At 31.8% G+C, this 12,453-nt stretch overlaps 2 protein-coding genes across 2 annotated transcripts; one reads left to right on the top strand and one right to left on the bottom strand.

The window, feature by feature from the left end:
* Window positions 1-7,605: 7,605 nt before the first annotated feature.
* LOC145619238 (protein CYSTEINE-RICH TRANSMEMBRANE MODULE 3-like) lies at window positions 7,606-9,955 on the bottom strand. The gene is made up of 3 exons (XM_081673886.1): window positions 9,881-9,955; window positions 9,476-9,647; window positions 7,606-7,858 (listed from the first exon to the last, which is right to left on the bottom strand). Exons 1-3 carry the CDS (start codon window positions 9,903-9,905, stop codon window positions 7,813-7,815), a joined length of 243 nt encoding a protein of 80 aa, XP_081530012.1. The 5' UTR covers window positions 9,906-9,955; the 3' UTR covers window positions 7,606-7,812.
* A 752-nt stretch (window positions 9,956-10,707) lies between these two features.
* On the top strand, window positions 10,708-12,453 carry LOC145620181 (putative disease resistance protein RGA3). Its single transcript, XM_081674813.1, has 2 exons — window positions 10,708-11,841; window positions 11,953-12,453. The coding sequence occupies exons 1-2, from the start codon at window positions 10,708-10,710 to the stop codon at window positions 12,451-12,453; spliced, it is 1,635 nt and encodes a 544-aa protein (XP_081530939.1).

Below are 12,453 nucleotides of genomic sequence, written 5' to 3'. Positions count from 1 at the left end.
CGTTTTTTTACACAATTATTTGAAGAAACGTTTTTAAGCGATTACGTCTTCCTATGATTTGGACTCTTTCGACAAACGACATGCTGTTGTACTTGTACGGAGTATATTCGATCCTAATTTGTTACAGTAATTGTTTTAAAGTTTTCTTTTGCTTTCTTTTAATCTTTTCTCTAGTAAACTACGAGTAACAATACTCAGTAGTTGCATTCATTACTCTTATAATGTTTTAATAGTTTTCCATATCTTAAAATTGCAACAATTTGTATTTTAAATATTAATGTACCATGCATTAAAATCATTAAATCAATGATACTGTATATTGTTAATACAAAATACTGCTAATGGTCTAAGTTGTGTTATTGTACATCAAATATTTTTGTTGAATTATGTTACCCTTCTTTGTAGTCAACTTCAAAATGAGTACTTAATGTCATTCCGTAGCTTATGATACTTAGAGGATAAGGAAGCTTAGGTTTTGGGATGAAATCAGTTGAACCCACCCTACCAAATCTCAACACAATTATGTGAATGTCATCTTTTTATTTAATTCAATAATGCAACAACTAACTAAATTATGTTGAATTAGTCCACTAATATTAAGTACACAGTCATGGATGATAAGTTATCAATAGCTACATATTAACACGTAAGATTATTATCATATATGATTGATGTATAGAGACAATATAGTTGTTTTTTTTTTGTTATGATATTATTACTTTAGATTTTAAACTCGGTAGTGTCCTCTACTTTTTGTTTACAATTGCCTCCTTTTACTGTTTGTGTAGTGTGTACTTAAGGATTAATTTGTTGATGATGCTATATTAAGTTAGTAATGCCGGTTAATTTGTATTAATTCAAATGTTGAATCACCAAAATACTCCATCTATTTCAAGTTAAATACTACATGCGTATAATATCTTGACTTTTGCACGGCGTACATTCATTTGTCACACTTAGACTGATTTTTGAGATTTACAAAATGTTTCAAGTTTTATCTCAAGTCGTGTTGTGCCAGTCTGAATTAACTCAGATTAAAAAGCAGAATTGGAAGCATTAGCGAATTCATTGATAATTAGTACAGCGAGCTATGTTATTCAATTGATCGAATAAGTTGTCGATTGCAAAACACGCAATAATTAACAAAAGCCGAATAACATGTAGCTAGCTAGCTAGCTCTTTATATAATCATTAGACTAAACCAACTAAACAATATTAAGCTGCCGTAGACAACAATATATTCTCAAAAATCACAGCATTCTTCCAAAACGCAGCAACAGCAAAGAGCAGCCAAACTGCATATCAAACAAAAACAAAAAAAGAAAAAAAAAACAAAAAAAAAAAAAGAAGAAAAAGTTAATGTGTGAAACAGATCTTTGCCCTTACTTGCTGCAATATAAATAATGCATATAATATCTGAACGGATACTAGTATGAGATTATACTTTGACTCTTTGACATCTATCTGCCATATTCAAGGTCAAACTAACGTTTATCACCCCAATAATTAGAGATTTAGAGATACTTCCCGATTAAGTTGTATCCCCATTAAGTTGTATCCTTGTCTACATACATCTATTAGGTAATTGTTAAAATTTATTATAATAACTTGCCTTTGAGAGAGGAATAAAAGTCCCACTAACGATGTTGATTATAAGATATTGTATGTATTTAAAATAACTGTTTAACGTAATAGTGTATATCAATTGTACACGGTTTATAACATCTATAGTCCTATACGAACGTGCATCACACAATAAAAGTTCCACAACATTTTTTTTAAAAAACACATTACTTGTGATAAAATCTATTTTTAAGGGGAGTGGCTGTATGTACCATGCTTCCAAGCAACCAACTTGGTTCTTTTGGTCTTGTTGAGGAGGCGGTGCTGCGACATACTGAGGAGCATATTGTGGAGGTGGTGGGTATCCTCCTTGTGGAGGTGGTGGTGGTGGTGGTGGTGGTGGATACCCTTGCGCCGGTGGTGGGTAACCTTAACATCCATATAAAACACAAAACCATCAAATTAAAATTATTAACACCTATAGTCCTATAGGAACGTGCATCACACAATAAAAAATAATACTTGTATAAATGATAGAAATCATAATTTATAATAATAGTTTAATTACCTTGAGGAGGAGGGTAGTTGCTCATTGTAAATATAAAAAAATGGAGGACGTGATGTATTTAACAAATTATAACCACAGTTTCTACGCGGATATCATACGTCTTAATATCTTAATATTTATGATGCTGTGTATTTTATATTTTTCGAAGTTGATTTATATAAAACCAACTAGCTACAATTTATAATGGTCTTCTTAGTTGTTCCAACACTTTAATCTGAACATAAGATATCAATAGAGATATCAAGACATACCCATTAACGATTATAACAGAAGATATCAATAGAGATATCAAGATGTACCCATTAACAATTATAACAGAAGATATCAACAAAGATATCAATTGAGATACCAAGACTACCCATTAACAGTACAATTTCTAGTATAAAAAATAGGGGGTCAAAGATGTTCACACACTAATAGCTAACCAAGATACTGATGATATATGGTATCTCGATCTTAATTAATATGTTTAGCAGATATGAAGTATCAGATCAGATAATGCACATTTTCATTTACATGATTTAAGTGTTTTTTTTAGTAAGGAGTATATATTAATTAATTTGTGGTTGGTGCACCCGGGTGCACCATGCGCATGGTGCACCCAAAAGAACATTTAGTATATTTAAAAGAACATGGGTAAAAAATGAACATATTTTTATTTTCTTGCAACTGAAAATCCATCACTCTCTTCTCCTGCAATTTCTCACTCCTCTTTCCCTTCCTATCACTCTCTTTCTTGCTACCAATTTTTACTCTCCTTTACACCATCATTTTCATTTAAGAATTTCAATGAATTTGGGTAAAATCATTTCCAAAGTACTCATTTTCTCTCTCCATAACTTTTCTCTTTATCTTTTTCTATTTTTCAAAAAAATTTCAAAATAGCAAAATTGTTCATCTTCAAAGTGAAACCCAAGAAAAAAAAATTGAACTTATTTCAACAATTCAACCTTCAAACTTAAGCAAATGGCGGATTCAAGTAAAATGTAAGTATAAATTTTGTACATGCAAATTGTTTTTCGTCAATAATTTTAAAGTCAAAGTGTTTAATTTTGTCAATTTGGGGTTTTTTTTTTTTAAAAAAAATAATTAAAGCTATAAAGTACAAGTTGTTCAAAAAAGAACAATTAGAGGAGAAAGAAGAATAGTAACGAATTGAAGCCAACTGGAAGATAACCAAACAAGGTTAATTTTTCAAACACTAGCTTGTTCTTTTTCAAACACTAACATGTTCTTTTAATTCCATGTTCTTTAAAATATGCCTAATGTTCTTTTCGGAGGTCATGTTCTTTGTCAAACAAAAACATGTTCTTTTGTTCAACACTATTATGCATGTTCTTTTTCAAATACTAGCATGTTCTTTTTCAAACACTGGCTTGTTCTTTTTCAAACACTAACATGTTCTTTTTATTCCATGTTCTTTAAAATATGTCTAATGTTCTTTTCGGAGGCCATGTTCTTTGTCAAACACAAACATATTCTTGTGTTGAACACTATTATGCATGTTCTTTTTCAAATACTAGCATGTTCTTTTTCAAACACTCGTATGTTCTTTTTTTTTTCCTCATGTTCTTTAAAATAAGCCTAATGTCCTTTCCGGGTGCACCATGCGCATGGTGCACTCGGGTGCACTATACTATTTTCATATATTAATGAGAATTTTTCGTCAAATTTCTAAGTTTGACCATGAAAATTAGAGTTTGGTTCATCACTATTATTATGAGACAAAGGAAGTATTTAGTAATTTGTTTATTTGATAAACTAATTGAAGACACTATCGTGCATTTTTTTTTTTCAAATGCATGATATTGACATGATACAACGGTTCTACCAAATAAAAAAAGGAAATTCAACGTTAAAATTCCATTAATTGGAGAAATAAAAGGTAGTACCGTACCCGAAAGCAAGCACAAGGTTATTATTTGATTGGAGTCGTTGTCCGTATAATGGCATTGCATATGGGCGCTCCTTCCCCGCCACTCCGTCAAAGTGATCCTACACATGCATATCCTGCTTTCATCGCCTCCTAATATTACTTAATTATTAAAAGGCATAAATCAACGGAGTTCAAATTATTTAAAAAAAAAAAAACCCACACAAATGTGGTAGGGAATACTTTGTAATTTGTATATATACTATTACGGATTAAAAAAAAAACAAAGGTTTGGTATACAACTATTAATTTGTACGGAGTATTTTGTATATTCTTTTCGACAATCAGGCGTAGAACGTTGTTTTGGCTTTTAATTACATTATTGGTCAATGCATTATATTGGTCATCAATCTTACATTAGTAAAATATATTTGGTAAATTGTTACAGTATTACAAATGGATGATAAAATGATAAATTTCTAGGGGGCTATCCTGGGGTTAATTGACACCTCTGAATGTAATTTCATATATTAATTCCAATATAATTGAATATGTTAGTAGCATACTTACATCACGAGATATTACTTTGTATAATGTACACATTTTATAAGAGTACACACTGTTGGAGATATGATATGCTGTAGGCCCTGTAGCTTTATATCAGCACTGATATGGAAGGAAATTATTAAAATGATATCAATTGATATCATCTCCATTATAATAGAGTAATATACATGGCCTGGATATGATATACTTGTATAATATACCAATATATATAAGTCCTACTGTACTGTTCACACATGCTTGAATCTATGGCAACATTATTAGTATAATGTTAAGCCATTCAATCAGTCCTCAGTATATATATATGCATCTAGAAGACATACATCAACAACGAATTGAAATAACAAACACCAGCCAATGCAAGCAAGCTGCAAATGAAAACATCAGGTCAGTGACAAAATTAAAAAAAACCATCACGAATTTTACAAAACAAAAGCTTCAAAGTTGATAATTCAAAACTTAAATTAATTTTAAAGTAATTGCCTACATCAATATTGATGCATGATATCATAATATATTATGATGTAATCCATTATGAAGTCCGATCCTTATACTCAATGAATGACTACATCAACATGGATTGGCCTTATTGGGCTGGGATTTTATTTGTTGTAATATACTTGCTTGCAAAGTATGTAAGGAAGAGGATGATATACAAGAACCTTCATCATAATTTTTTATTATAAATTCTTGACCAACTTAATGAGATCAAGATAACCTTCACCAAATAAATAAATATAGTTGATACACGGTACTCGATAATTAATATAATACTCCGTATTTAATTTGCAACGTACACACCATACAACGATGATGTTTGATAAAGTGATTATTTTAATAGGTCAACAAACAAAGTAATTACTTAAAACTATCATGACCTTGTCATATCCATGCATTTATCATATTAGTAGTAAACTAATAAAGTTATTTGTCTGTTCAAATCCCTAATTTTTTTTGTTTTATTAAACTACCTGTCAAGCAAGCAAGAGAGTTTGCAACTGTACGTGCATAGGTATATTGCAAGTACGCTAATATAAAAATAAATTAATAAATAAAACATTATTATATAATTATATGTCGAGCACCTACCTAGGGTAAGCCGATAATATGAATGAAATATATCAGTATTCACACACACTTAAGAAAAAATTATTATCGTAGGCAAGCAATATTGCATCCAAATGGTTACTATTTGTGAATTGTGATGCATACATGATACATGATATATACATCCATGATCCATCAAACCATCTTTGATTGTTATATTGCATGTATTAGTAAATATATCTAATATTAATATATACTAGTAGTATGTGAAACATACGATAGCCACATATATTCAATTGAATATCTACAACGTACCAACTGAAATGCTAGGTGAATTCATCTTTCATATTACAAAATTAAATGCTTATAATTAATTACTACATACGTAGTTAATTAGCTTATTAGGTTATAGATTTTGTAGTTGTACAAAAATGATGAACCAATTACCTGACGATGATTAAATGGAGTACTCCGAATAAATTAACAGGTTCCTGTACAACTGTAGCACCACGACCAACAGTAGCGCCATCTCTTCATAAATCCACGACTACTAATATGATTATTGAGGTGCTGAGGCTGAGGAGGAGGTGGTTGCACTTGCACATACGTAAGTTGAGGAGTATATGGCGGAGTCGGGTACACATAACCTGGTGGTGGTGGGTATACTCCATATCCTTGTCCTGGATACCCTTGTTGTGGTGGGTATCCTAGCCCCGGATACCCTTGTTGTAGTGGCCCTGCTGGGTATACTTGCCCCGCCGGATACCCTTGTTGCGCCGTGTAACCTCCGTATCCTTGTATTGCAGCCGGATATACTGGGCTTTCTACCAACCAAACATCAATTCAATTTAAACACAAATAAATTTAAGGACTTAGATTAATGAGCTTACTTAAGAGAAAAAAGCCTTATATTAGAAAGTGATCAATAACGCAAAAAACAACTAAATTAAAACAACTAAATTATATGCATGCACGAGATTAGAAAAAAAAAAAAAAAAAAAGGTACGTGAGAGGTAAATTCACAAGTAAAAGAGAAGGGTTGACCACCTACATATAATACATACCTTCTTGAGGAGGAGGGTGCTCATGATGAAAACTCATTTTTACTCGATCTGCTTCTTTATTTCCCTTTCTTGTTAGAGGGTAATTATAATATAAGTAGAAGATCAAAGACAATTAATTTAAGTGGTTTATCTGATTAATTAAGTAGGGAGAGGGGTTTTCATTATTGTTAATTTAATTAATTAACGACCCAAACCTTGACTATGTCTTTGTTAGAGCGACATTACCATACGGTCAAACACGCTTGCTTGTACCCTTGTACTTAAATTTTGTCATCACTAGTAGTATTGATTATTAACTACATACTCTCATCAACAAGTATTTTCCCTCTTAATTATTGTTATTCAAACCAATTATAATAAGGGATGGAGTGACCATTCTGATCATGGGATAAGTTTTAATTAATTCTATAACGTAATTAAGGGTTTGAATTTATAATGTTATTTTTAATTACAACTTTTTCTAATTATAAATGATATGATCTTCCCTTAGCTTTTTTAGTACAAGTTAAGGTATTAGGATGGAGTTTATTGCTTCTCTGCCTTCTATCATTCATGAACTCCAATCTTTCTTTTATTTTCTTTTGCTTAATCAATGTAAGTCACATGTATATTGTAGCTTATGTTGAGCTTGAGATAGGTAAGATATTAATTCTGATTTAAGTTTATGCCAAAACAAAACATTAAATAAGAAAAGATCGATCAAGAAAAACATATAGGCCTAAATGACCTTTAAATAGTTTTGTATCGTTTGGTCAAATGAAATATGATTTGTTTATTGCTCATGAAAGATGGCAACCGCGAATAAAATAATAAAAAAAAAATTAAAATTAAAAAAAAAATTTGAGAGATTGGTTGATTATACAGTGTCAGTATGTCACAAATGAGAGTACCATTCAAAAAAAAAAAAAAAAAAAAAAAAGGTGAATGAGAGTAGAAATTTCCAAGTCAAAGATCCAATATACACAAGATATAAATAAGATATTACATTGATTTGGGGGTGGGGGTATTAAGTATACAACCATACGTAATATATAATGTGTGTATGTGTATATAATTCGCAAGTTCATAAAATATATCTCCAATTGTCAAATCGCAACGATGTTGAGTCAATCAAAGTCATCATCAGCATGGTATTAAAAGCACACATCCATAAGACAGCAACAACAAAGAACAGCCAAACTACAAATTAGGAAAACAAATAAGAGTTAGTGATAAGTATTTTACTAGGTTGTAAAAACTATACATATGAATATGAATTTATGATTAAGAGTTAGTGACAAACATTTTACTCAATTGCAAAAACTATACATATGATATGAATACTTCGTATATGATTAAGTGAAAATGAGAAAAGTTAAGTAAGGTACAATTATAATAAATCAAATGAAGTACTATATATTATCATGACCTGTTTGGTAAGTGATATGGAGTAATGATTTATTGGTGGTTAGAGAGAATTATTTCCTACTCCCTTTGTGTTTTTTTAAGTGTTACAGTTTGACCAGTACATAGTTTTAGGCAATTTAATTGACTTAAATAAAATAAGAGGTAAGTGGGGTAGTTGGAGTATTAAAAAAGTTGTAAGAGAAACATAGTGGGGTTAATAGTTTATTGAAAAGTAATGAATGTGAGAGGAAAGATAGTTAACGCACATAATTGGCGCACCATATCTAGCTATTATCCAATAAAGTCTTTGTACTATGTAGGTAACTCCGTCATCATCTTTCTGCTGTATGTAAGCCACTCCTTCCCAATCAATAGTACATTTTTAATTTCAATTTCTTCCTTCAAATTCCTGGAATTTTCTTTTCTAATAATTTAATTTTTTAGGGTTTAACAAAATGGGTATATCTTCCCATTTCCCAATTGTTAGGGCTTAGATGTTTGATTTTATTTTTGTAAATATAAAAAATTTGTTTTTTTTTTTAATCTATAAATGTTGTTCTGGTTGGGGCTAACCGCTTTTTTGATTCGGGTTTTTTAGCGGGTTTTTGAGCGGCCAAACTATAATGAAACAGCTTATAAATGTCCCCAATCCGCTCATGCTTAACCAGAGCCATCAGCCCTTGCTCCATAACCTCCTTTCTTATTTATTTTTTTTTTATTTTATTTTATTATTATATGACTTCTATCCCCTTCTATAACGTTTCATTAAATATGAGCTTGAGTTGTTGATTTATTGCGTATTTTATTTACAAATTTACCACTTGATCTACATTTTGTTAATAATTTATAAATCAAGTTTTGTTATTGCTAGTTGACTTTGGGATTCATTTGGAAAATGGTTGTAAGCTAATTTTTTGTTGGTCTTTTTCAGTCATTAACTGTATAATTTGGCCATAAAAATTTAAATATGTGACATTACTTTTCCATTGGCTATATTTATTCACTTATTAGATATTTATATAACCAGTGTCTCATGAAATTTTTGATACAAAAAACTTATACTATTTGCCTTTTTTAAAAAATTATCTTTGTAATAGATCAACAAACTAGACAATATAAGATTATACACCACCAATAAATAACCAGGTGGCCTGGTCTAACAAAGTAAAGTCAATGAAGTAAATATAATACAAAGTATACATCTACTAGTATAAATAAAGTAGATTGTAAATATTCTTGGGATGTATTAATGAAGTGTTTTAATTAAAATTTACTTTAGCAAATAGGGAGTTATTCTATGTATATATGGAGTTGGGAGTATAATAGAGATAAATAAAGGATGACTACTACCAAAGTAATTTTTTATATGCAGAGTATAAAGATAGAGGGATAGAAAGAGGAATATTATACCATCCTTTCATGAAACCATCAGCACCACCACTCTGATTCTGCTGCTGAGGAGGAGGCTGAACATACTGAGGTTGGGGATACTGTGGCGGAGGGTACCCTTGTGGTGGTGGTGGGTATACTCCATATCCTTGTCCTGGATACCCTTGTTGTGGTGGGTATCCTCCCTTGTCTCCTAACCAAATTCAACACAGTTAATACAAAAAATTACCAAAACAAACCACGGCCTCTGTCTAAATGTAATTGTTGCAAAGATGTTCAAATTACATGATGTCAATTAATTTAAAATGGAGGATAGTAATTTGTATGAATTCATAACACTATACAAAATATTATGATGATGATTGTGATAGATGATCAAATGAAAAAAAGTGCGTAATTCACATGAAAGAAAGAGCTAGGTATAACCTTGTGGAGGAGGATAATAGCTCATTTTTCCTTATTCTGGGATTGAGGAGAAATGCACGAACTGAAATGCAAAATTGTCAAACTAATGAAGGGGAGGAGGGATCGTGGATATATTTATTGTTAATTAGTTTGATGACCCAATCACCTACCCAAACCTTGACTTTATTATCTTTGTTACGCGGTTATACTCTTCCACTAATATCTTGTCCTCTTAATTAATATCAATATTTATATTTTCTATATCTTGTTTCTGAAGCTAAGGTTTTACTGAACATACATATAAATCATTGTGAGGAATATGTCTATAAGCTATTCTCATATTAGTCATATATTATGAAAGTCTTAAATAAAATAGATAAGTTTTGAGCAACAGTCTGTAAGATGCCTCTTAAAAATGATACTCATGCATATTAGTTTCCAAGTTTTAATGATACTTACAAAACATGGTTACCACTTACCAGCTATAACCTGAATGGTTGAATCCTTCAACTGCCTCACAAATTCCTACATACTTCTTTAATTGATAATGATGTGCTGCTAATTAATTTTTAAATCATGCTCACCTAATAATTCATCCTCATATTCAATTCTGCAGTCAACATTGTTTGATAAATTTGTCTCACAACCGCCCAGGGTTTAATTAATTTCTTTTTACAGAGTAGATTATCCACATAGACCACATTATGTAAGTAAAGAACTAGAAAATGTTGTAAGCTTTAGAATTACCCTTTTACTAGTTTAAAACAGCTAAACATATACAGTCAACATTATATTTTCCTCAAATAAGAAAGTTAGAACAGAAGGAGTCTAAGGAGAGATCAGAAATTATGGATGTCGCATCAATTTTGACACTAGTGCAAGATTTACTCCAACTTTTAGATTCTTCATTTGCAAACAAAATTGCATCTGCTTGGAGTTTCAAATCCCAGCTTGCAAAGATGAAGGACACTATGACTGCCATAACTGCTATTCTCCTTGATGCAGAAGAGCAAGAGAGACAGCAGTTTCAAAGAAGAAGCAATGTGGAACATGATTGGCTGGAGAAACTTAGGGACGCTGTTTATGAAGCAGATGACCTGTTTGACGAGGTTGCCACTTTAGCTCGACGCAAAGAACTTATCTCAGGCAATCAACTTGCCAAAGAGGTACGCCTTTTCTTTTCTCATTCCAACCATTTAGCTTTTGGTTACAAAACATCTCACAAGGTGAAGAAGATAAGGGAGAGGTTGGATGAAATTGCCAAAGATCATCATGACTTTGGTTCTTCTTCCTTATCAATAGCTACTTCCCCGATGGGGAGAATGATGGTTAAGAGAAGGGAAGACATTCACTCATTTGTAAACGAGGATGTTATAGGGAGAGATGAGGAATATCAGGCAATCTTAGATATGTTAATGGATTCTAGTTTACATGATAATCTTTTTACTGTCACCATAGTTGGGGTTGGGGGTTTAGGGAAGACCACTCTTGCTCAACTCGTCTATAATGATGAGAGGATTAAGAGTGAGTTTCCATTAAGATTGTGGGTTTGTGTTTCGGTTGTATTTGATATCAAAGTAATTCTTCATAAAATTTTAAGTTCAACAACAAATGACAAGTATGACCACCTTGAGATGGACCAATTATGGTGTTTAGTACAAGGAATCATCAGTAAAAATAAGTATTTTCTTGTTTTAGATGATGTATGGAATGAGAATCGTCATAAGTGGCTTGAGTTAAGGAACTTATTGATTAAAGGGCAAAGGGGAAGTAGAATTGTGGTGACTACTCGTTCTAACATGGTGGCTAGAATCGTGGGAGATGGTTCTACTTATGATCTAAAGGGACTCTCAGAGGAAGATTCGTGGCATTTATTTGAGAAAATGGCGTTTGAAAAAGAGGATGACCGAATGGATACAGGCCTTGTTGAGATTGGAAAATTTATTCTTAAAAAGTGCTGCAATGTTCCACTTGCCATAAGAGTTGTTGGAAGTCTTCTTTATGGTCAGGGAAAACCCACATGGCTGTCATTTAGAGACTGACTTAAGAAAAATAAAGCAAGATGATAACAATGATATATTGTTATACTGAAGTTGAGCTATCATCATCTTGCCTTGTCATTGAAGAGCTGCTTTAGTTATTGTGCCTTGTTCCCCAAGGAATATAGGATAGAGAAGGATATTTTGATTAGCTTGTGGATAGCAAACCATTTCATTGTACCCTTAGATGGGCAAAGTGTTGAAGAAGCTGGAGAGGAACATTTTATGACCCTGTTACAAAGATGCTTTTTTCAAGATGTTGAAAGAGATGACGTTGGTGAGATTGTATCATGCAAAGTCCATAATCTTATGCATGAAGTGGCTCAAGAAGTAGCAGAAACAGAAATTATAAATTGTGTTGCTGGCCAATTGAAGAAAAATTATCGGCATTTATCTTTAGGTCATCTCGACATGGGAAGCATTCTGAGGTCTACGGGTGATTTGAAACGGCTACATACACTATTTCTATTGGGGCATATAAAAGGTTCTCTTGAAGTTTTTGACAGTGACACAAGAGAACTATTTTCAAGGGAGAAATACTTGCGTGTCTGCTAG

Source organism: Chenopodium album, chromosome 27 (assembly GCF_948465745.1).
Source record: "Chenopodium album chromosome 27, dcCheAlbu1.1, whole genome shotgun sequence".
NCBI lineage: Eukaryota > Viridiplantae > Streptophyta > Magnoliopsida > Caryophyllales > Amaranthaceae > Chenopodium > Chenopodium album.
Note: the sequence above shows the minus strand (reverse complement) of the source record. Positions and strands in the feature narration are given on the sequence as shown.

What these genes read in the sequence shown, in the direction of transcription:
- LOC145619238 (XM_081673886.1), bottom strand. Translation starts at nt 9,905, where the DNA reads ATGAGCTATTATCCTCCTCCACAAG. An exon ending in CTATTATCCTCCTCCACAAG is followed by an intron (nt 9,648 to 9,880) that starts GTTATACCTAGC and finishes GAATTTGGTTAG; the next exon opens with GAGACAAGGGAGGATACCCA. An exon ending in GATGGTTTCATGAAAGGATG is followed by an intron (nt 7,859 to 9,475) that starts GTATAATATTCC and finishes CCTAATTTGTAG; the next exon opens with TTTGGCTGTTCTTTGTTGTT.
- LOC145620181 (XM_081674813.1), top strand. Translation starts at nt 10,708, where the DNA reads ATGGATGTCGCATCAATTTTGACACTAGTGCAAGATTTACTCCAACTT. An exon ending in ATGTTCCACTTGCCATAAGA is followed by an intron (nt 11,842 to 11,952) that starts GTTGTTGGAAGT and finishes GTTATACTGAAG; the next exon opens with TTGAGCTATCATCATCTTGC.